The 25146-nt window shown below is 42.0% G+C and overlaps 2 protein-coding genes across 3 annotated transcripts; both read left to right on the top strand.

Moving 5' to 3' along the window:
• The first annotated feature begins 2792 nt into the window (after window positions 1–2792).
• On the top strand, window positions 2793–3893 carry LOC122672128. The gene has a single exon (XM_043869625.1). It carries the CDS (start codon window positions 2793–2795, stop codon window positions 3891–3893), a length of 1101 nt encoding a protein of 366 aa, XP_043725560.1.
• Window positions 3894–5873: 1980 nt separating this feature from the next.
• Window positions 5874–23458, top strand: LOC122671237 (cyclin-dependent kinase F-1-like). 2 transcript variants are annotated; one of them, XM_043868357.1, is made up of 3 exons: window positions 5874–6466; window positions 22346–23286; window positions 23414–23458. In XM_043868357.1, exons 1-2 carry the CDS (start codon window positions 5981–5983, stop codon window positions 23264–23266), a joined length of 1407 nt encoding a protein of 468 aa, XP_043724292.1. In that variant the 5' UTR covers window positions 5874–5980; the 3' UTR covers window positions 23267–23286; window positions 23414–23458. The 2 variants fall into 2 exon arrangements, with proteins under 2 accessions (XP_043724292.1, XP_043724293.1); XM_043868358.1 differs by having other exon boundaries at window positions 22346–23292; window positions 23418–23456.
• Window positions 23459–25146: the final 1688 nt, after the last annotated feature.

Below are 25146 nucleotides of genomic sequence, written 5' to 3'. Positions count from 1 at the left end.
TCCACATGCCCCTCCTTTCTACCTCACCTGTGTCTATGGAGACCCAGTCCGTCATAGAAGGAGAGCAGTGTGGGATAAAATTACGGCTTTAAACCATCATAGAAGCCGGTGGTTATGTTTTGGGGATTTTAATTCCTATCTTTCTTGGCATGAGAAAGAGGGGGGTTCTAGGGGTGCCTCCCACGATGGTGAGATCTTCAGGGACTTTCTTCACAGCTGTGAATTCTTCGACCTAGGATTTAATGGTTCCATTTTTACATGGAATAATAAAAGAAAGAGGGATGCTAATATTAGAATAAGGCTCGACCGAGCCCTTTGCAATGCGGCTTGGAGACAATCCTTTGAGGATACTGCTGTGTTTATTAAGCCTGCTGTCTGCTCCGACCACTGCCCTATTATGGTGGACACTGAAGGAGGAAGGACTAGGGGGAAAAGGCCTTTCAGATTTGAGTCCATGTGGACCATGCATGAGGATTGTAAAAATGTGGCGCAAAAAGCTTGGTCTATTCCTGTTACGGGACAAGCCTCTAAGCAGACGCTGTTGAAGATTGCTCATTGTCAGGAGATGTTTAGAAAGTGGAATGTGGAGGTTTTTGGGAATATTCACGAGAGCATTAAGGCTTTGAAAACTGAATTGGCTCATGTTCAGGGTTTACCGAGCTCCTTATACTCTCAAGAGAAAGAAACCGAGCTTCAAAAATTGCTTGACACTCAATTAGAGAGGGAAGAGGAAATGTGGCGCCAGAAATCCAGGGCGGATTGGCTCAAAGGTGGGGATAGGAACTCCTCTTTTTTCCATGTTACCACTCTGAGGAGGAGACATCGAAATAAAATTTTAAAGCTTAAAACATCTACGGGTGAGTGGTCTACCTCTCCTACTGAAGTTACTAGTATTTTATGTACTTACTTTCAAGAGCTGTACGCTTCTGAGCCTATAAATAATACTGCTTTGAATTCGGTCTTGGATGTTGTGCAACCTATAGTGGGTGATGATATAAATAATATGCTGTGTTTGGTCCCTAGCAGTAAGGAAGTTCATGATGCACTTTTTAGAATGGCCCCGCTGAAGTCCCCTGGGCCAGATGGACTACCCCCCCTTTATTTCCAAAAATATTGGGAGGTAGTAAAAGATGATTTGGTGGCTCTAGTTGAGGAGTTCTTTATTACAGGTCATATCCCTAAGGAGTTAAATAAGACTTTTATTTGCCTCATTCCTAAGGTAAAAGCTCCTGAGAGTGCAGACCAATTCCGGCCTATTAGCTTGTGCAACATCGCCTTCAAAGTCATCACCAAGGTTATTGCTGACCGCCTGAGTGGGGTCTTGGACCAGTTGATTTCGCCCTCCCAGTCTGCTTTTGTTCCTGGCAGGTTAATCTCTGATAATATTATGGTGGCGCATGAGTTATTTCACTACATTAAGAAGCAGGAAAAAGGGAAAGAGAAATACCTGGCTCTAAAATTAGACATGAGGAAGGCCTATGACAGGTTGGAATGGAGTTTCATTGAAGGTATGCTTCTTAAGTTGGGTTTCAGTAGAAATTGGGTGCAACTTGTTATGACTTGTATCACTTCAGTTTCTTATAGTCTTCTTGTTAATGGGTGTATTAAGGGGGCTATTTCCCCATCTAGGGGAATCCGCCAGGGGGATCCAATCTCGCCTTCCATTTTTATTCTCTGTTCTCAAGCTCTTACAGCTATTATTAAGAAGGCTGAAATGGAGGGTAATCTCAAAGGGGTGAAAGTTCGTCATAGAGGCGAACCCATCACCCACCTCTTGTTTGCTGACGACTGTTTACTTTTTGCTAAAGTTGATTTACAGGAGGTTAACTCTCTAAAGGACTGCTTGGATCTCTACTGTAGTGCTACAGGTCAAGCCATTAATTTTCATAAATCCAGCCTTATGTTTAGTCCAAATACTCATGAAAGAATAAAGAGATGGTTTGCTAGAATTCTTAAGGTGAAGCATGGCGATGGACCATCAAAGTATTTGGGATTACCTACACACTTTGGGGTAACCAAAAAAGAGGTCTTTGATGATATCAAGGAAATGACTCTTAGTAAACTCCAAGGCTGGAAAGGGAAGTTATTGTCTCATGTTGGAAAAGAAGTGCTACTTAAAGCAGCAGTAGCTCCTATGGCAAACTATGCCAGTTCTCACTTCAAGCTTCCTTCGTCCTTTCATGACTCAGTGAAAAAGGCTTCTGCTAGATTATTTTGGGGTGACTCTGATGAGAAGCAGCGAATTCATTGGATGTCCTGGCAAAGGTTGTGTAGACCTAAATCGAGAGGTGGTTTGGGCTTCAAGGATTCTAAGCTTCAGAATCGTGCTTTGCTTGCAAAAGCTGCTTGGAGGTTGTGGTCTTCTCCGGACAGCCATTGGGCGAAGTTTTTGAAATCTATTTACTTTCCTCGTTGTGACTTTCTGGAAGCTAAAGAAGGAAATCGCCCTTCTTGGGGTTGGAGGAGTCTTCTTGTAGGCCGTGAGGTTCTCCTAGAAGGTCTGATATGGAGAGTTGGGGACGGTTCCAAAATAAAAATTTGGGAAGATAGGTGGGTTCCAACCTTACCAAGTGGCAAGCTTCAATTTCAAAAACCGGAGGATTGCAATTTATTGTATGTGGCGGATCTTATCGACCATTCAAATAGGAGATGGAACCTTGAGTTATTACAAGCGTGTTGCACCCTTCGATCTAGTCCAGTGTCTAAAATTTCTTTGAGTTACTTTGGTGGAGAAGACAAGAGATTTTGGGGAGCTTCTAGAGATGGTCGATTTTATCAAGTCGGCTTATAAAATGCTTGCTAGGAAGGAGGAGGAGAACCTTGCTGCGAGGGCTTCCACGTCTAGAAGCCATAAATGGGATCATATCCCTGATGTAGTTTGGAATAGAATCTGGTCTATTCAATCCCTTCCTAAAATCAAAGCTTTGCTGTGGCGCTCTTGTAATGAAGCTTTGGCTACTGGAGCGGGGCTTCAGGCTCGTCATGTGAACATCGATCCAAGCTGTTCTAAATGTGGTTTTCAGCCTGAAAATGGTGACCATATTCTCTTCGATTGCCCCTTTGCTCGAAATGTTTGGTTCGGTAGTCCTCTTCAATTCTCTCCTCCTGAAAGGCCGAGCTTGGTGGATTGGATTTATAGCTGGAATGTTTGGTTCAAGCAAGATAAAAAGATGGCTCGAGAAGCTATCTCTAAAGCTTCTTTCATTTGTTGGTACCTTTGGCGTGCCCGAAATGAGCAGGTGTTTAATGGCAAGACTTGGGATCCATCAGATGTGCTTCAAATGGCTGACAAAGCTTTCGTGGAGTTTTCTAATGCTGTCCGATTTTCAGGGGGTGCTTCAAACTCCTCTTCGGTTGGCTTGGGGAACGATAGTTCTCATCGATGTTCTTTTTGGACTCCCCTGCCAATGGGCTCGGTTAAAGCAAACTGTGATGCGGCTTTCACTGCTGAGACAAGTAGGGGAGGACTGGGAATTATTTTTAGAGACCATTCTGGTGCTTTGGTTAAGGCTCGTTCCATCCCTATTGTTCTTGGTTCGATCATCCAGGGAGAACTGTTGGCGATTCGTGATGCTCTACTTTTGGCTTTAGAGCTGGGATATGATAATCTTGTGGTGGAATCGGATAGCTTGGATGCTATTCTTTTTGTTGAGGGGTCAAAGTCCCCAGGGTGGGAAGTGGAGGACTTAGTAGTGGACGTGACTACGCTAAGGACTTCTTTTTCCTCTGTTATCTTCTCTTTTGTTCCTAGGGCTATGAACTGTGTCTCGGATGCTCTAGCAAGGAAGGCGCTGTCTATTGGGTACATGACAGATTGGCCAAACTCCATTCGGTGGCTTCAGGACCTTTGTGTGATTGATGCCACTGGTTGTACTCACCCCTCTCATCAATAAATTTCCCGTTTACCAAAAAAAAAAAAAAAAAGGTTTAATTATGAATTATTTTGGAAAATAAGGGAGGAAGGCATAAATTCCAATCAATCATGTGGATCTGTAAATAGGCCTTATCTTAGAGGAGATACGTGTAAATTACCTTTTAATTAATAAGTAAGAACATCGAACACCACCACCGTCATACATTACGATTAATTTAAGGTATGTTCTTAATTTAACATTCCCAAATGGATCTTTAAATTACCAGTCAACTTTGCGATAAATTAGCATATGAAACAAGTGATACAAGTGGGTTTGATCTTAGCTCTCATGACCTTAAGTCTTAAGAATTATATAATATATATGTTTAGGATGTGAATTTGTTCCGGTTCTACTGTTTGCTAATTGGTCTATTGATTTTAAAACCATTGGAAGACCAATAACTTAATTGTGGGTATAATTATGAAAATGCCACTATCACGTGAAATTGCCATATTTAACTCTAGGAACAATATTTTTTTGTTCAAATAAGCATGTAACATAAATATTTTTGTTGTGATAAATTGGTGATTCTAGAGAACACGTGTTGCAGTTTGAGTTGCAGTGGATTCAGAAAGGAAAAGAAAAAAAAAATGTAAATTATTGAGGGGTAAGGTTATGCTTAATCTAAGATTTAATCGTTAAGGTTCTAGGGTTTGGGGTTGAAAATTAACCCAAACCAATAGTGAATTCGTAGACAAGGGGATGGAGAGAGAGAGCGAATCCAACACATTCGAGATTTCGAGGGCGTTTTTGGTTCACGAGCGGTAAAAACAAAAAAACAATGTCATGTTAGAAGTGTTCATTGAGGCGTCGGGGTCCTCTACTTCCACCCTGCTCCTATTGCTATGTGTGCCCCCACACACAGCAAGGCGTGAAAAGATCGCCTTACCCCCTATCCGAGCAAGGGTAAAGCGGTCTTTTCCACCTTGCTGTGTGTAGAGCGCTCAGCAGTAGGGGCAGGGCGGAAGTAGAGGATTCAGATCCACCAATCTTTTTGAACTGGAAATGCTCTTTGTGAACAAAAAAGACTGTTCGACATGCCAAATGATATTTTGCTCACAATTGGCTCCCGATGAGCAAGAAATCAATGAACATTATCGATGAGTGTTACGAAACACAGCCTAAGCTATTAGTATTTTCGTTTTTTTAAAAAAAGTTGAAAATGAAATTGATCTCTTATCGGTCAATCAAGAAAAGAAAAACATAATAAGACAAAAATCACAATGACACTCTTGATGACCTAATGTGTCTATCTCTCTCATTTTTTTAAAGAAATTCTAAAATTTATTTCTCTTTTTGGCTTCCAAACATAACCTGAATGTTCATAGAAACCTATCGATCTTTTTATAGCCCGATTAATCCGTCTAAGAACCGTTTTATGACCCATTTAAAGATTGTTTAACAAATAGTTATAGCCCAATTAGTCAATTAGCCTGTTTAAATCCCTATTATAATCTGATTTTGGACCGGAAACTGATCAGCCGAATCGAAACATGTCCATGCCCTACACTACGAGGCCATATTACTTAAACAGGCGAAAATGGTATGGCCTTAAATTGGTCAAACCAATTAGACCCGACCGAAACCAACCAAGCCTGACCGTTTGACACCCTAGTTTGGTTTGGCTATTGATTTTGATTTAAAGGTCTGTCCTATCGGGCATCTGTCGATCTATCCAAGACCAAACCAAAAACAAAAAAAAATTCTAAAATCTAAAACTGGACCGAACCACTAGAAGTGATAGTTGGTCTGGTTTGGATTTTTTGGTCGGTTCTAATGGCTCGGTCTGATTTTTGTTACACCCGTAGGCCGTTGGAAGTGGAAACAGCGGTGAATAACGGTCAAATCCTATTGCTAGTCCAATGGCACTTTTGTTATTTCACGCAAGCGCAGGTGATGTTTCCTCCTCGTCGCGCTCTGTCCCTTCCTTTCGACCAGTCCGATTTGTTCTATGAAAGCACTTCTTGCCCTGCAAGGCTGCAACTACAAGTCTATAAATCCTAAATTATCCACTCTACTACCAACAAAGCTAGAATCTTTCAACATTACTGTACTGATTCTCCGCCATGGATCCTCCCTCTAAAAGTTGGAGCATCTATGGCCGCCCCGAAATCACTCAACGTTACGAAATCCTGGAACAAATCGGTTCTGGAGCCTACTCCGATGTTTACAGAGCTCGCCGACGCTCCGACGACATCATCGTCGCTCTGAAAGAGGTTCATGACTACCAGAGCTCTTTCAGAGAGATCGAAGCCCTTCAAACCCTCCAGAATTCCCCAAACATTATTGTCCTCCACGAGTATTTTTGGAGGGAAGACGAAGATGCGGTTCTTGTCCTTGAATACCTAAGAACTGATCTTGCGTCGGTGATCAGAGAAACTAAGAGGAGCTGGGAAAATAGAATCTCTGTTGGTGAGATCAAGCGTTGGATGATTCAGATATTGCATGGCATCGATGCTTGCCACAGGAATGCGATCGTTCATCGAGATCTCAAGCCCTGTAATTTGTTGATTTCTTCCGAGGGTGTTCTCAAATTGGCGGATTTTGGACAGGTAATGTTCTAAAACTCACTGTCTCTATGCATTTCCCTCCTTCATTTAGGGTCGGTAAACAGGGATTAGTGTTTAATAGATTGGACTGTTAGAGGAGCAAAATTTGCCATTGTCTATGTATTAGTAGGGAACGATCAGAATAGTCTTTGAAGTTATTCTACGAAGTTAGATTCATCATACGCCAGGGTTTTGATTAGGTTAACAAAAAAAAGATAATGCTATATTTATTTTATACTTAATTTTGCTTTCTTAAAGACGTTGAAGCTTCTAGTTGAATTTGTTTCTAGTATCCACTGTAGGTTCTGGCAAGTGGCAACACGTAAGGTTATGCTTCCATGTCATGATCGCTGAATTCTCCCATTCAGCTTCCTAAGCTTCTCTAACAGCTTTCAAATTCGGGTCGGAACACTTAATTCCTGATTTTCAAGTGATTAGACACTTGCGGTTAAGATTTATAGTCAAAAAGGATTTCCCTTTGTCTTTATTGTTTATGAATAAAAAAATGCTGTTATTTCTCTGTTTTAATGGTAGAAGGTAGAAGGGAGAAGGTAGAAGGTAGAAGGTAGAAGCAAAGCAATTTTAGTGATGGGGAAGCAACATTAATTATGATGGTTTGTCATGGCTTTCACTTTTGAGTTTGGTTTCAAACGTTCAGAGCAGCACATGGAAGAGTTGTGTTCTGTCTTTGACACTTAAGTCACTGAGGTTCAGAATTCCAAATAAGTTTCCCGAATCGCAGGATAAAGGAATTACCAGATTTGAGAGATTTCAACCATCAGAATATCAGCGAGTTGGATTTGGCCAATATGCTGGTCCAGTATGCTATTTAACGGAGAGAATATGATATCAAAATTTCGGATCAAACCAATGGCCAAATTCTAAGTTACTGAGGAATCCTATTGGAAGTAGGACAATGCCAGAATCAGAAATCGATAGCAGAAATTAGAAGATGTAGAATGTCAATGACAGATGCTCGGAACTAGGACTAAACAGCAATAGAAACTCAGCAGAAACAACTGTAATAAATCTGAAACTGAAACTCGAAAAGCAAGAATTTGAAGTATTAAGAAAGCATCCCTGAATTAGGAAATCTGAAAATCGACGGAAAAATGGAAACTTTGAAACAGAAAATTAACTAGAACATAAGAATAAAGCTACAAAAGAACTCGGATGCTAATTGTTGTATAATAGACTAATGACTAAGGCAATAAGCAAACAGAAGCAGAATAAGAAAACTAGAGTTGCACAATAAGACACTGACCTGATAACCAAATGGAATAACATAATAAGAGGAAGATAAGAAGAACAAAGAGGGATATGAATCAAGAATCTGATTCTCAGACTGGAATTACCACCAGCCTTATTTGGAACCACCAGGCCTACTACTGAATCACCGCAGAATTAATAAGCAGAGGGCTTTGTATAACTTAAAATCGTGGGGACTCATTATTTATAGAAATCATCAAAGACCAGTCGTGTTCCAATAATGTAGGCTGGAAATATGACAGGTCTTAACAACGAAAGACAAAATACAAACCAAACTAGGAAATCCCTCCCTATCGCAAGTCAATAGGAAGAGTCCTATATGGACTGTTTAAATAAAAGGTAAACAGACTCCAACTAGGCTGGAACTTAAAGTCCTATTCCAACCAGACTCCAACCAGCCTTGACAAGCAATAATATAAGAAAGATAATTAAGGAGATAAAGGCTCCTAACAGTAACCCAAGATTGGGTGAACCGGTGCTGGTTCAGAATTGAACCACAAACTGGTCTGTACCACAACCTCATGCTAAGTACTTGGTCTAGTTCTCCTTCTATGCTGTTACTTCTGAGAGTACATATTCTCTGCATCAACTAGCCCCGACTTGAAATCATTCATCCTTGATGAATGCATAAGGGACAGGTAGCACTCATACAAGTCAGGTTTGAGCCTCTTGAGGTTGTCAGCATGCATCCACTTGCAGTCAGATCTCAAACGGCCCTTCCACTTGACAAGAAAGGAATGGAAACCACCTCCCTTGCAAGTGATTCTATCTCGTTATATTTGTCATCCAAGATATCCTCGATCTCGTCATCAATGGGTGGAAACAATTGGGGCAACCGCAAGGTGTGCTTTGTATCTCCCTTATTGGATTGGTGACTGTTTACTCCCTAAATCTACGGTCAGGAATAGACCGGGCTGGGAAGTAAGGCCGTGAGGGTAAGGCTGTGACCGACTAGGAAAACAAGTACGAGTAAGTCACCACAGGGGGGTTGCAATCGTGAAAGGGGGACCCACCATATCTACGGATAGTGGGAAGGTGGCAAACCGCACAGGGACACGTGGCACAGGCAGTTAGCGTTTTTTACGAAACGCGACTTTGATACAAGGAGGAGTATGGAGGTGTTGGTTACGGAAGTTGCTAAGATGAGGTCTTCTATATAAGACGAAAAGCTAAGCCCAGAAAAGGACAACAACACATCACCAGACAAATCCTGCAACTTTACTTTTCTTCTTTCAAGTATGTATGGTTGTATCATCCATTTTGGGGCAACACAGAGCTGTGCCTGGGGTCCACGCCCATGTTTGGTATGATTTAATGCAGTTTATTCTTTTATCATTGCTGTTATTTTATTCTTTATTATTGTCTTTATTTTTGTTCCTTTAGTTCGTTTTCTTCTAGCGTCCTTGGATTTGACTTATGCTTTTGGTTTAACTCAAAAGTCCTTAGAGTTACTCAGGCAAGAGGGAGATTGATCTCCTGATTGGAAGTTAGAATAGGCCGTTTCTAGCCTCGTTTGAGCCTGCGCAAAGGCTCTGGCACGCCCGCACTATCTGTACTACGCTCGTGTACTATTGTGTTTAGGTGTTGGATTTTTCCATCAACACATTTTGGCACGCTCGGTGGGATTCCAAAAAGCAAAATCATGATGGTTCGAGGAAGAAGAAGGCATGTCGATGATGTAGGTGCTCAACCAGGGGCAAGTCCTACAAATCAAGCACCGCAGGTGCTCACCAGGGGCAAATCCTGCAACTCAGCGACAATATGCCGATGAGGGATTCTAGTCCTGAATCAGGCAATGAAAGGCGCTCAACTAGGGGCAATTTTGCTTGAAGCAGCGGCCTCGGGTGAATGGATCAGATTCAGACATGCTGTAGAAGAAGAGGGTTCTCATCAAAGAAACGCCTCCACGTAATTGCAATTTCAGATGATGGAATCATTCATACGTTGAAGCACATCTCATTAGCCATCCAAAATGGCTTCAACCTCACCAGGCGCCTGTTTCGAGCAGTCCATAACAATGGCTGCTTTGGTTGTATCATACGGAGTTCATCTTAGGTTTCCTCTTCGCTTTAGCCGTTGTGGGATCCATCATGTATAAGTTTCCCTAACTAATGCGGTTATTGAGGAAGGCAATTACGTTTAGTCAAAAATCCTAACGAGATGGGTTGATGGTTTTGGATTACCTTTCTGAGACCTAAAGTCCCTTACATAAACGTGAGAATTTTTTGCATTTCCGTGTTTCTCTCACCTCCATTTGGGTAGAGATTAAAGATGACTTAACACCTGGCTTGATTGTTGATCCGAGAGTTATTTCTTCCCTTGTATTTCGCACGAACTCATCCTGTGTTCAAGGGGCAAATGTGTTAACTACATGGTCACGGAAGTGGCACTTCCCACGTATCAATATTTCTTCAACCACCTCGTTTGGCGGTTGATATGATCATGGAGGTGGGTTTATCCACGTACCAGTCTTTCGTCAACCGCCTCGATGAGGTTAAGGATACCAAGACAGTATCGATGAAACTGCTCTTGCGAGTCTGCAATCTATATCAGTAAAATCCCGTAAGGATATACGTTTAAGAATGGGGATGGGTTTTTTGTCGAACTTAATCTAGGCGAGACCACCATCGTGTCTTGGTTCCAGAGTCTCCAACTAGCACGCACCCGGCCCTGAAATCTTGTATTGGTTCGACTCAAGTTGTAGGAGAAGAAAACCGAGGATCAAGTTAGAGCATGAGGATCATGATCTGGTACATGCAGGAAGTAAAGAGAAGGTTCACATCAACGTTGTGGCTAGTGGTCACACCAACTTTGGGAAATCGACCACCGCCGGTCATCTTATCTACAAGCTTGAAGGGATTGATAAGGCGTGCGATTAAGTTTCGAGAAAGAAGTCACCACCGTTGCCAGCTTCACTTTAATGACGATGCCGTGGAAGACGATGGTGACCACTAGAATGGAAAAATAGAGTGGTTGCTGTCTCAGAAGCTTAACTCAAGGAACCAAGACATTGAAAAGAGCTGAGCTGAGATCGTGTGATGCACCACATGCCAGTTTTACTCTTTGCTACTCTCATTGACAACTCATCGCTAGTTTGTACAGAGAGGCCAAGCCATTACAAGCCACTGCAGTACAATAAAGAGAGCATATGGAGACGAAATAGAGCCCAAAAAACCCAGCAATGGAAATGAAGAGGAGAAATTTTGAAATCCGAGAACGTGTGTTCTCCCTCTTTCTCTCTCCCTCTACAGGTGTAGATTATGGAATGTGGTTTCTTTTTTTTATTAAATCCTTGCCAATCCAATGCCCCTTACAAATATGGGGTTAGTGGATTACATAACAAATCAACAATGATTTGTTCAAGCTTTATCAAATCAGTCAAGGGTTATTGACTTATTGTGACCGACATACATGGCCAAGATGTGTCATGGCCGAATGGGTTAAATTGTGTTAAAAAAAAATGGAGGCAATACAGGCCGTAGCAGATGTGAGCATGATCGGTCTGTTCTGTGTATTCTACTCGGCCTATCATGAAAAAAATGGAAAAGTTCATCGGCCTAACCATTTTGATTGGAAGTTAAGGAGCAAAGGAAGTTCAAGAAGGATATCGGTGCAATCGCAGGGCACTCAAGAGGCTGCAGACATCATGTGAAAGGGCGAGGAGGACTCTCTCATCTATTGTTCAGATTACTATGTCAAACCATGAAAGGAAAACAAATGAAGGAGAACTTCGACTTCAGGTCTGGGATGATCGCCATCAGCTTGGACTTCAAGAGGGGAAGCAGTAGCAGGTTCTTGAAGACAGCCGCCTACAGTCACTTTAGCTGGGACCACCTTAACATCACATGGGAGGTGGTCAAGCCCCTCAAGTGAATGAAAATTTTAAAATCTTGACTGTCAATCTTAGTGAATCAAAATCTTCAAAGATTGGCTTGTTTTTTGTGATTCTAACAAAATTCTGTAGAATACAAAAAGACAAAAAGGAAGAGATGCGAAGTTAAGAGGCTGGCTGGAAGTCTTCACCAATCACCATATTGGAGGGTGCCTTTGCAAGATATGATGGCTGGTGAACGGCCAGCACCCAACAGTCCTTCATAAGGTTATTGGACAGCTCAATCTTGGGCCTAGTCTTTCCCGTGATGTACCAGATCACCTTGGAGATTCCTTGATGCTAGAAACTAAGGAATCCCACAATAGGACTGGATTACCGGTGTAACACCCTAGTGGGGGACTTGATGCAAGGGCTGGAATTCGCACAATGCCACATTCAACATCAGACATAAAAACAGAATTTACTAATGGCAATTATCAATAGAAATCAAATGAATAAACACCATAGGTCTTAGGAATCAATTCCAGCAACCTATATGGTTAGTTCCACAAGGCTAGGTAACTAAATTCATGGCATTTCATTCAAGGATTCAGTAGGCATGCATGACAGTCCATATAAGATAATAAGCCATTAATAATAAGCATTAGAAATATATGCAATACCAAAACAGCACAACTAGTGTAGAATAAATACTGTTCCAGGTCTGAAATTAGTGGGAAATCATGCAAACATGATCAAAATAAAATTCTGTTTCTAGATTTAAAGAAAGGATGGGTTGTAGGGGTTAGCTTGGGGTTAAGATTTCAAGGTAAAACCTGGAAATGGGGTTGGGATGGTTAGGGACTGGTTTAGGAAGGGGAGACAAAGGGTTTCGGCTGGCAGAGAAGGAGGGGAATGGAGGGAATAATTTTTAATGGGGCTGGGTGCTTCGGTTACAAGGACAGGGAGAGGAAAAGAAATCTCGACAGCAAGGGGAAGGGGGGGAAAGGGGGCCACGACAGCAGCAGGGGGTGGAATGATCTCACGACAGCAGCCAGGGGGGGAATGGTCTCACGACAGCAGCAGGGGGGGGGAATGGTCTCATGACAGCAGGGGGGAAATGGGGACCACGACAGCAGGGAAAAAAGAAAGAAGAGAAAAGGGGGAGCCAAGGGGAAAAGGAAAGAGAAAGAAAGAGGAAGAGATAAGAGGGAGAGAGGGAGATCGAAAATTACCTTGAGCGAGGGGAGAAAATCCAAGAAGGGGAGGGGACTGCTCTTGTCGCAAGTCTCTTTCAGTCTTCATTCATTCATCGATTTCTAAAGTGGCTGAATATAAACCTAAATAAAAAAAAAAAAAAGAAGAGAAAAGGGGGAGCCGAGGGGAAAAGGGAAGAGATAAGAGGGAGAGAGAGGGAGATCGAGAATTACCTTGAGAGAGGGGAGAAAATCCAAGAAGTGGAGGGGACTACTCCTGTCGCAAGTCTCTTTCAGTCTTCATTCATTCATTGATTTCAAAAGTGGCTGAATACAAACCTAAATAGAAAACTAAAACATGCATATTCCTAAACTACCCTTATCCTAGTTAAAAACAAAAGGAGTTACTCAAATACCCTTACTTAAGTTACAAGGCTGAAACAAAAACTGCAGAAATAAATAGATAAAACTTAATAAAACACCCTTCACTTATTTAACATAAGTACTAAGATAAAAAGACCAAAATAACCCTAGAAGTCTAAACAGCCCCGCGCTAGCCTGTGGCCTCTGAAAGCATCATCGAACCACAGTAACTGGCTCCGTGGTAGTCTCCTGCGCCTCTGGTAGTGGTGCACAAAGGGCCTCTGGTAATGGTGTGGCATGATATCCCCATCATTCCTATAAGACCGATCTTGGGCTTAAGTTTCAAAAATAAAAAAGAGAGAATATAGACCAAATGAATTTGAATTTTATTTCGGTCGACAAAATTGGCATGCCCACATGGGATAGCTCCACCCGCACATAGGGCATAGGGCAAGACTATGGTTTCCCTGGCCGAACAAGGTCTGTCAAATGTAAACAACCAGAAGATAGGATCGTTTTCTCGGTTTATAAAAAAAGGGGGTTCCTTAAAAAGGGAATGTAATCAAAACATAATTGGATTAATGCTTAAGTGAATCAATTTGATTCCCTAAGCCCTTTATTTATACTAATAAGACAAAAGTACATGGACAAATATGCCCCTACATAGTAAAAGAAAGAATAAACATAAGAGAATAAAACAAAAGGAGGAAAGGACCAGAATACCCCTACGATATTCTGGCCTATATATCTAACACTCCCCCTCAAGTTGGTGCAAAAATGTCACACATGCCCAGCTTGGCTAGAAAAGGATGAAATACTTTGCTACTCAGCCCCTTCGTGAACACATCAGCCAGCTGATCAGTAGACTTCACATAGGGAACACAGATTAGTCCAACTTCAAGTTTCTCCTTGATGAAATGTCTGTCCACCTCCACATGTTTAGTACGGTCATGTTGGATAGGATTATGAGCGATGCTTATGGCAGCCTTATTGTCACAATATAACATCATTGGAAGTTGGACAACAACCCCAATATCTTGCAACAGCCCCTTAAGCCACAACAATTCACATATACCATGAGCCATCACAAGGAATTCAGCCTCAGCACTGGACCTTGCCACCACATTCTGTTTTTTACTACGCCAGGTGACGAGGTTCCCACCTACAAAAGAGCAATATCCAGAGATGGACTTCCTATCACTTGAACCAGCCCAATCCGCATCAGTGTATGCCTCAACCTTCAGATGACCATTGGGAGATAAAAGTATCCCTTGTCCCGGAGAAGACTTCAAGTATCGTAAAATGCGAAGAACTACCTCCATATGAGAAGAATAAGGGTCATGCATAAAGTGGCTGACCATACTAACTGCAATGGCAATGTCGGGTCGAGTGTGAGACAGGTAGATAAGTTTGCCCACCAACCGCTGATAACGACCTTTGTCAACTGGTGTGCCTTCTTTCTCCTTGAGTCTTGTCGTAGCTTCTATGGGAGTGTCAGAAGGATGACACCCTAGTAGCCCTGTTTTAGACAGTAGATCCAGGACATACTTTCTTTGAGACAGAAATATGCCCTTTGAAGAACGAGCAACCTCTATCCCTAGAAAATATTTCAGGGTCCCCAGATCCTTAATTTCAAACTCATGGCCGAGGAACAACTTCAACCTGTTGATCTCATCACCATCATTGTCGGTTACTACAATATCATCAACATAGACTATGAGGAGAGTAACCCTATCACCCATCGTTTGATGATTAAGGTATGATCAGCATTGCTTTGTTGGTAGCCCACTAAAAGCATAGCCTTGTGAAATCTACTGAACCAAGCTCTAGGTGACTGCTTCAAGCCATAGAGTACACGCTTCAGTTGACACACCTTACCCTTGGTAGCAGGACTTGAAAAACCTGGAGGAATGTCCATATATACTTCTTCTTTTAGTTCACCATGGAGGAAGGCATTCTTCATATCCAACTGCTGAAGATCCCATCCAAGGTTCACTGTACAGGATAGCAATACCCTTACAGTATTGAGTTTTGCTACCGGTGTGAAAGTCTCCTGGTAGCCAATGCCATATGTCTGAGTGAAGCCTTTAGCAACTAGACGTGCCTTGTACCGATCCACTGTACCATCTGCCTTCTGCTTGACCACAAACACCCATTTACAACCCACTGGTTTTTTGTTCAATGCTCTCATTTCTTCCAACATTGCTACCTTCCACTTTCCATCTGTAGATACTTCCTGCCAATTTTTAGGAATGGAAACAGAAGAAAGGGAGGAAACAAAGGTACGAAAAGAAGGAGAAAGAGAACTATAAGAAACAAAACGGGAATTGGGATGTAAAGTGCAGGTCCTGGTACCTTTGCGCTGTGCAATGGGTAGATCAGAAGAGGAAGGCTCACCAGGAGAAGGAGGATCTGAATCCTGAGGCGGCAACTGGATGGGTATCGGTGTTGCAGCGGACTGATTCTGCCCTCTGTTAGAACATCTCCGGTTATAAGTGAGAATGGTGGAATTGTCAATGGTCCTCTGAAAGTTACGAATGGTCCTCTGTATTAGAGTCAGCTCCCCCTGAATAGGAATATTACCACCACCTGTTTCCATGATCTCCCCCTGTATTGGAACCCCCTCAAGTGAAGGGACAGTAGCCTCGGGAGGCTGGACAGCAGGCACGGGAGGCTGGACAGCAGTCTCGGAGGGCTGGACAATAGGCACGGGAGGTTGGCCAGCAACCGGGGAGGGCTGGTCAGTAGCTATAGGTGATGAAGGGAGGGGAAACCCAAGAGTATGAACCACATCTTCACTAGAACTCTCCCCCTGAAGAGGTGGGGAAGAATAATAGGAAAGGGTTTCATGAAAAACCACATCCATACTGACCATAGTACGACGGGTAGGAGGGTGGTAACATTTGTAACCTTTCTGGGTTGGAGAATAACCCAAAAAGATACACCTTAACCCACGGGATTCAAGTTTGCCAGGGGACTTAGTATCCCTAGCATAACAGACACAACCAAAGACCTTGGGAGGTACCACAAAGGAGGAATTCCTAAGTAAAATGTCAGATAGGCTACGGGAATCCAGAACCCGTGAAGGTAACCTATTAATAAGGTAAGCGACAGTGAGAACAGCATCATCCCAATATTGGGAGGGAACGTGTCGAGCAAACATTAATGCTCTTGCCACTTCCAATAAGTGGCAATTCTTCCTTTCAGCCACACCATTTTGGGCCGGGGTATCAACACAACTAGTCTGATGTATAATCCCATGATCAACAAGGTATTGTTGAAATTGGGATTCCTTATATTCAGAACCATTATCACTCCGTAAAACCTTAAGAGTGGCCTGGAATTGGGTCTGGATCATTTTATGAAAATGTTGAAAACAAGAAAAAACTTGATTTTTAGTTTGAATAAGATAAACCCAAGTATTTTGAGAATGACAATCAATAAATGAAACAAACCAACGATGGCCAGAAATAGAGGTCTTACGACTAGGGCCCCAAACATCCGAATGCACCAAATGAAAACAAGAAGAACTCCTTTTATTGGATAAAGAATAAGTTGTACGTGTCTGTTTGGCCAGAACACAAGCCTCACAAAACAAGTTATCCTTATTACATTCGGTGACCAAGAATGGAAATAAATGGGCTAAAATTCCTAAGGTGACCTAATTTAGAGTGCCATTGGTAAAGTTCAGAAGAGACCAAGGAGTTCTGATGTAGTGGAGAAGGAACCGGTGGAGAGAGACGACCATCATCAAGCAGATACAGACCACCGTGTACTTTACCCAATCCAATCGTCTTCCCAGATGCCAGATCTTGAAAAACACAATGGGAAGGAAAAAAGGTTACCTTGCAGTTAAGATTACGAGTAATACTACTAATGGAAAGTAGGTTAGTAGTAAAATTAGGTATATGTAAAACAGAAGACAAAGGAAGGGTGGAAGTGCAATTGATGAGTCCTTTTCCAGATATGGAAGAAAGGGAACCATCAGCCACTTTGACCTTGTCTTTCCCAAAAGTGGGAGAATAGCAATGAAATAAGCTAGATGAACCAGTCATGTGATCTGTAGCTCCGGAATCAATGATCCAAGGATGGGATGCCACAGAAGCACAATGACCACCAAATGGGATACCTGACTGGGCAAAATTTGAACCTGTTGGAGCAGAGGAATTGGTAGTAGCAACGGAAGTAGTAGAGGCAGCAGCAGCGGAAGACCTTAGCACACGTAGGAAGGCCTGTAGATCGTCCTGGGATAGACCAATGTCTGTAGCCAGGGCTGTAGGAGCAGTTTCAGATTGATTTGCCTTGCCTTTCGGTTTCTTCTTGGCAGCCCGCTTGGCTTCAAAGTCAGCTGGTTTCCCATGAAGCTTCCAACACTTGTCCTTGGTGTGATAAGGCTTGTGACAGTGGTCACAAGGAACAGGGCCATGAGTAGAACCTCCAACAAATAAAGTACCAACAGGGGCAGCAAGAGCCTGGGCAGCAGTTTGGAGAGCCGATCGGTCAGAAATAGGAGGATGTAACATAGCAGTTCGGCAGTGTTCTTCTGAAGAGACCAGGGCATAAGACTGTTCAAGTGTGGGAAAAGGAGAATGGTCCAACACCTGAACACGAATCTGGTCATATTCAACATTCAACCCGGCCAGGAAGTCATAAACCCTGATTTTGTCGACATGTTTTTTATATGCAGCTACGTTGGCAGGTGTATTAGGGTGATAATCCGAAAAATGGTCCAATTGCTGCGGAGAGTGGCATAATACTTAGAGACAGTCAATTCCCCTTGAGTAGTATAAAGGACCCTTTTGCGAAGTTCATAAACCTGAGCATCATTACCAAGCTGTCCATATGTCTCCCTACAGGCAGACCAAATCTGAGAAGCCGTATCAAGGAGGAGAAAACTCTGTGCAAGGTCTGAAGTCATAGAGCCCACCAAATAGGACATAAGAATGCCATTGTTGGCAAGCCATCTAGTCTGGGCAGCACCTGGAGCAGTTGGCATAGGTATAGAGCCATCAATATGGCCAGTGAGGCCCCTTCCAGCAATAGCAAAAGATGCAGATTGGGACCACAGCAGGTAGTTGCTGCCATCTAACTTGATAGGGTTAGGATGAAGATCACGATAATCAGATTTATCATGGCTACCCTGATCAGAGGTGGCAGTTGAAACATCAGTGGAATCCCCCATAGTGCTGAGAAGGGCTGTGATGGAGAGAAGCCCAAAACAAACAAAAACAAGGGCTGAGAACAAAGCCGAGTGCCCCTCTGTGATGAGAAACACACCCCCAAAAAATGCAGCAGCAATAGAGGAGACCCCCCCCCAAAGATCGATGGTGTTAGGGTTTTAGAAAAAAACCCAAAAAAGAGAAATCGATGTGGGGAGGGGAACCCAAAAAAAACCTGTTGCAGAAGAAGCCTGTCTGAATCTGTCCAAGAGCCTGCAGGGAATGCCTCAGATAAAAAAAAATCCAAAGTGAAAGAGCAGCCGTAAGCAGCCCTAGTCCCAAAATCGAGAATGTACAGGGTTTTGTGGGAGAAAAACCCTGAAAGAAAGAGATCGAATGGGAGAAGGGGTCTTCAGCACCTGTATGAAGTGTGATAGCAGCAGTCCATTGTCACAGAAGGTCTCCAATATAGGGAGAAACAGTCCCAATAAATCACAGGGCCTGATCTTAAAAAAAAATTGGAAACTCCAATTACCGCAGGGAAGAACCAGCAGCAGCCATCGAACAGGAACAATAGGTCATGAAAAAAAAGAAAAAAAGAGGTGGGAAGAGGGCAGCAACTAGATCATGTGATCACCTCTTGTAGTGCTGCCCTTAGAGAAGGAAAAGAAGCAAGGAGAAGGGGAAGAAAAAAGATCGAGAGAGAAGGGAAAGAGAGGATAACACGATGGGAGGGTGGGGTTTTGTTTTTGAAAACAGATCAGAGATATCGTGGCTCTGATGCCATGTAATCAAAACAGAATAGGATTAATGCTTAAGTGAATCAATTTGATTCCCTAAGCCCTTTATTTATACTAATAAGACAAAAGTACATGGACAAATATGCCCCTACATAGTAAAAGAAAGAATAAACATAAGAGAATAAAACAAAAGGAGGAAAGGACCAGAGTACCCCTACGGTATTCTGGCCTATATATCTAACAGGGAATCATCAAAAGGAGACTGAGCGAATAGGGACAGAGATTCTTATGCAACCGCATATGGATTTTATAGCATCGTCCACAATGGTTGCAAGGGGCATTGTTTACACCCTATTTTTACAAATTTCGTTTCGGTTATACATGCTTTAAGGCCATGCATTGCACGTTGCCATCAAAGAGGTTCCTTTTTAAATTTGAATAACAAAGTGGGAAGGTGGTGTAGGAAATTGTGGATAGTTACTTAACCACTTAAGGATGTTCAAATTCAAATTCAAAAATGAGAAGTGAAAGTTGGTGGAACTACCACAACCGCCAAGGGAGCAATTATAAAAGTAGGGGTTGCGAAGAAGAAAGGGGTCGACACCAACAACACTCTTTACAATTTATCTTTTTATCTTTCATCATCTCATATTTTCAGATGTAGATGTTTATCCTGTAATTTTTTGCTAGAGTTGGATTCTAGCCCCAATGTCTCATTGGCCCATGTTCAAGAGGCATTCATGTAGGTCTTGCTTGGAGAATAACTCCTGCAACATTGTTTTTTGGTTCGTGTTTCAGAAGACAATCATCAAAATCAAGTTGCAATCTTCGACAGTTCATCGCTAAGCAAGATGCGAGCATTTACCAAAATGTGTTGGTGGAAAAACCCAACACCTACTACACACACGCACGTAGTGAAGATAGTGTGAGCATGCCAGAGTCATACGACTCAATGAGATGTGATGGAATAAAATCCAACTTCTATCCAGGACGAATATGAGATCTTTCCAGTGCTTGATTGCTCCAAGGATTTTAAGGAAAAGAAAATCACAATGGAAGAAGCAAAGGAAGCAGATTAAAAATCAAATTGATTACTTGACAGTAACATAGCCATTGAAAACGCTTACACTTGACCATCCACGGACCGTTGAACTATACTAAACTACACTAACCACACCAAATCTTTTGTTGCCAGTAGCGCATCCGTTGAAATGCTCGCATCTTGTTTGGCGATGAACTGTCGAAGCTTGCAACTTGATTTTGATGATTGTCTTCTGAAACACGAGCCAAAAAACAATATTGCTGGAGTTATTCTCCAAGCAAGACCTACTACATGAATGCCTCTTGAACACGGGCCAATGAGACATTGGGGGCTAGAATCTAACTCTAACAAAAAATTACAGGATAAACATCTACATCTGAAAAGATGAGATGATGAAAGATAAAAAGATAAATTGTGAAGAGTGTTGTTGGTGTTGACCCCTTCTTCTTTACATCCCCTCCTTTATAATTGCTCCCTTGGCGGTTGTGGTAGTTCAACCAACTTCCATTTCTCATTTTTGAATTTGAATTTGAACATCCTTAGGTGGTTAGTAACTATCCACAATCTCTTGCACCACCTTCCCATTTCGTTATTCAAATTCAAAAAGGAACCTCTTTGATGGTAACGTGCAATGCACGGCCTTAAAGCATGTATAACCGAAACAAAATTTGTAAAAATAGAGTGTAAACAGTGACCCAAGTAAATTGTAAGGTCAGCTACATTCAAGATGTTGCTTATGACCATATGTCCAGGCAATTCTAATACATAAGCATTAAGTCCAGCTTTCTTAAGGACCTTATAGGGACCCATCTTGCATGGGTGGAGCTTTGTGTTTATACCAGGAGGGAATTTCTCTAGAGCAATGCGAACCATAACTAGGTCACCTAGTTGAAACTCCACGTAGCTACGATGACGATCAACCGAAGCTTTGTAGGCTTCATTGCTTAAGGCTATCCATCGTTGAACGTCGGTGTGTACCTCTATGATGTGGCGTATGAACTCATCCATTTCAATATTGACTAGTGCTTCAGGCAGAAGGAGAACAAGATCAACCGGCTCCTTAGGTTGAACCAAGAACAATCTCAAAAGCAATCAGACCTGTATTTCTGTTTACTGAAATATGCAAACTCGGCAATGTCAAGTATGGATTTCCAGGTCTTCTCCTAATCTCGAACAAGGCAACGTAGCAAATTGCCCAAACTGCGGTTGACAGCCATTGTCTGGCCATCTGTCTGTGGATGGAAAGTTGTACCCCTTCTCTTTATTTATAGATCAGCAAAGACTAGACAGGTTTCGATAAGGTAAGCTAGAATCAGAGAAGTTGTTAACAAGGAAAGACAAAAGACAAACCAAACTAGGAAATCTCTCCGTATTGCAAGTCAATAGGAAGAGTTCTATATATACTAAAACCCTAATAAAATAAAGAATACAGAGAGTCCAACTAGGCTAAGTGGGTGAACCACTGCTGGTTCAGAATTGAACCAGAACCGTAGGCTTAGTACTTGGCCTGGTTCTCCTCCTACGTTGGTATGTCTGTGAGTACCTATTATCTGCATCACTTCTTTAGATTAGTTTCTGCTTCTTTCTGTGTGAACATGTCACTGCACTAGTCACCCATTTTTATTGCCCTTTTGAGATTTTGCAAATACAAAGTCTATCAGTTTTTTTCCCCCCTTCTGATGAAAGGTTCAAAACCATCAGTTGGAAACCTTTCCCAGTCAAATTCAGCATAAAGCACAACTTCTATAAATCATCATCACACGGAAGCCACAGACATGAAAAATGCTCTCTAGTAGTGCTTAAGATCCAATAGTTAAGACTTCGAATGCTAGGGTGATGAAGTAAACATGAATCTGGAAAACTTGATCATGGGCAGATTCAAGGGTCAAAGCCATTGTATCAGTTCCTTGGCACACAGGTTCTTCTATCTATCAATACAGGTTTCCAGTCTAGACACAACTTTGATTCTTGAGTGGGGTTTCAGTTGTAGGCCAAGGATGGTTTCGCAAAATTAGAGATATGTTAGACCTATATTTTGAGCGGTGTTCATATATCTCCTCGTAGATGCACGCGGTCTAAAACGGTGAAAGCACACCATAGCAGTTTGTTGGTTCAACCTTCCATTTGAAATCCCAAGGCTTCATAAAACGTATACTTCTATATGTTTCCTATGATCCTTTTTTTTTTTAATTTTCTTTTTGTTTTTGGCTCAGACTTGAACTTTCATTCTTTCTTTATATATGAGTGTACATTTTCCCCTAGGAATAGAAATGTGTAGTTTGATTGGTGGTTGGTTTGCCAGTCAAGGATACTTCTCGGGCCTGGGTTTACTGCTGTGGAAGATCATCCAGACGGGCAAAATACTCTAGATCAGACATGGCTGCCTCAACAGCCTGAATTCATTCAAGAAGCAGACAATTCTCACATGGAAGGATCTCAAAACCAAGAACAGATAACAATGATTAAAGCTGAAATTTCAGTTGAAGTGGATGACCTCGGAGCTAAGGATGAAGCTGATAAAGAGAGTAACTTTCATGATGGAGGCACATCTTGTTTTGCTACTTGCACCACGAGTGATATGGAAGAAGATCCTCTCAATGGTTCTTATTCCTATGATGACGAAGGTGGAGAACACGTATCAGGTGCCCTCACATCTTGTGTTGGAACTCGGTGGTTCAGGGCCCCTGAACTACTATATGGATCTACATCCTATGGGCAAGAGATCGATCTGTGGTCATTGGGTTGTATTTTTGCAGAGCTTCTCAATTTGGAGCCTCTTTTCCCTGGAACATCAGACATTGATCAGCTTAGCAGGATCATAAATGTGTTGGGCAACTTAACTGAGGAAACTTGGCAAAGTTGTTGTAAACTTCCTGATTATGGGAAGATATCCTTTGGTAAGGTAGAAAATCCACTTGGTTTGGAATCATGCCTTCCAAACCGTTCCTCAGATGAAATTTACATAGTGAAGAGACTTGTTTGTTATGACCCAGGGAGCAGAGCTACTGCAATGGAACTGCTCAATGACAGGTACTTCAATCAAGAGCCTCTACCAGTTCCAGTAAACGAGCTGAGGATTCCATCTACAAATAGTGGGCCAGATGAGAGCTCCCCTGGGGTATGGTGTGACTACAAGGACATGGATTCAGATTCAGATTTTGATGAATTTGGCAGAGTTGATTTTTCCACCACTGGTACTGGATTCTCCATTCGCTTCTCTTGAACACAATTTAATTACAAGATATTAAAATTATGGATCATAGTTGTCAAGACAATCGCCTTGGCATCCAGGAGCCTTGGTCGCCATGTTGGTATTGCCTTGCGTCCAGGTCCCCTTCAACACCTTGGGTCTCCTAGCCGCGGTAACAACTATGTTATGAATCCTGTATTGATGATGGTTTTTATTGTATTAGTAGTTGACGATACAAAACCTCAATTGGGATGTGTCTCTGTATGATAGCTCTACTATAGCCATTTAGTTTTGCCTCATGTGAGTCCTGATTCTATTACAACTAGTATTTTAACTATTGTTATTTCTAGATTCTTCTTATTAGTGTGGGGCTTGAATAGCCTGGTTCCAACTTCATTCACGGAATAGATTCTGGGGTCTAAAACACATTCTGAATCCTGATTCTTCTCTATTTTTTTATTTCAGAATGTGTTTTAGACCCAGAAATCATTCCGAGAATGCATGTCAAACACAGCCTTAATTTTGAATTCTTATATGTATTGAATCTTTGATGACCAATTTCCTAATCGTGTCTTACCTTTAAATGGCCGTGAAAGACTGAGCCGCTGAGGGGAGGGAAAATTTTAGCTTCTTGTTTCGAGGGATGTGAGGTAAGCATTTCTCTTGTTCTTCCAAGGATCAGTGTGGTCAACCCTATTAACCCGAATTGCAACCATTACATGCAGGGTTTTCCAATGCTCCCTGATCTGGCTTGGGCGATCTTGTAAGGAAAAAAATCCTAGATGCCTGGAATATACTGATTCTGAGGCTGATTCTGATCCAATCCGATCGGAATTAGATGGGACCAGTTCGGATCCTGATTGCAGGCTTTTAAACCTTGATTCCATTTGTTGTGCCACATCTCTGATTCGCTAGGGAACTTTCAAAGCCCATTTTCCCAGCAATGAAACATTTTCCAAGTTCACACTTCTTAACCCAAGGTCCTTCGCCACGTTTGGTTGGAAATGAAGCGAAGTGAGATAGAATTTCTAGGGATAAAGTGAAATAATGTGAAATGAACGAGAGAAAGAAATTCAAATGGAGTGTTTGATAGGAAGTAGTAAGACATGGCCCTCAACGTAGACAAGGTAGGAGGTGAACAAACTTTTTAGTGATATTTTGGTTGCAAAAGTAAAGTACAAATTAATCAGTCTCCATCAAAAAATTAATCACCTAGTCAATACGTTTGAGAGTGAGTGAGACAATTATATTTCATATATCATAATTTAGGGTTGGTGGATTTTTTAAGTTTTCAACTTGTCACTTGACAAGCAATTAATCGTTATTTGAATGGCTCCATGTTTTAAAAGCTCTTCACCCATCACATTGGTTAAATTTCAACAGAAAATGAACATGCTATAAAAATGTCTCCAAAGTTACAAAAACTTACAAACATGCCCACTAACCTCTATTATTAAATAGAGCAAGAGAATGCCATCCGGTCGCGCATCGCACGCCGCCCCTGCGTCTTGATACAGGACGTGTGAAATGACTGTCGTACCCTCCTAGAACCCCATAAATGACTTGGTCGCGTATGGTATTTTTGTAAATTTTTCATAACTTTGAACCATGATTCAATCCGCATTATCTACTTTTATTGAGTTGAAAATTTACAAGTGAGACGGGGACAAGATCCTCTATAACATGGACTCACCAATGTCTCCCATGTTCTTGCCACATGACTACTGGTGAAGTCAATAATGTTTACGTACGTATCATGGTGAAGGTTAATGTCTCCCTGTAAAGTTTATTTCATCTCACTTCTAAATAAATGGCTTCTGAGGACAAAACAATCAGGGGGTCCTTAGATGGCTGACCCTAAGGTCTCAGGGTGGATCTTGTTGTCACCAAGTAAATCAACTAAGAAACTGGAT

This window comes from Telopea speciosissima, chromosome 8, assembly GCF_018873765.1.
Source record: "Telopea speciosissima isolate NSW1024214 ecotype Mountain lineage chromosome 8, Tspe_v1, whole genome shotgun sequence".
NCBI classification, from domain to species: domain Eukaryota; kingdom Viridiplantae; phylum Streptophyta; class Magnoliopsida; order Proteales; family Proteaceae; genus Telopea; species Telopea speciosissima.
The sequence above is the reverse complement of the archived record's forward strand: the minus strand, read 5'-3'. Positions and strand labels throughout refer to the sequence as shown.

Coding starts and splice junctions, on each gene's coding strand:
- LOC122672128 (XM_043869625.1), top strand. CDS start 2,793: ATGCTTGCTAGGAAGGAGGAGGAGAACCTTGCTGCGAGGGCTTCCACG.
- LOC122671237 (XM_043868357.1), top strand. CDS start 5,981: ATGGATCCTCCCTCTAAAAGTTGGAGCATCTATGGCCGCCCCGAAATC. Junction 6,467..22,345: donor AATTGGCGGATTTTGGACAG/GTAATGTTCTAA, acceptor TTGGTTTGCCAG/TCAAGGATACTTCTCGGGCC.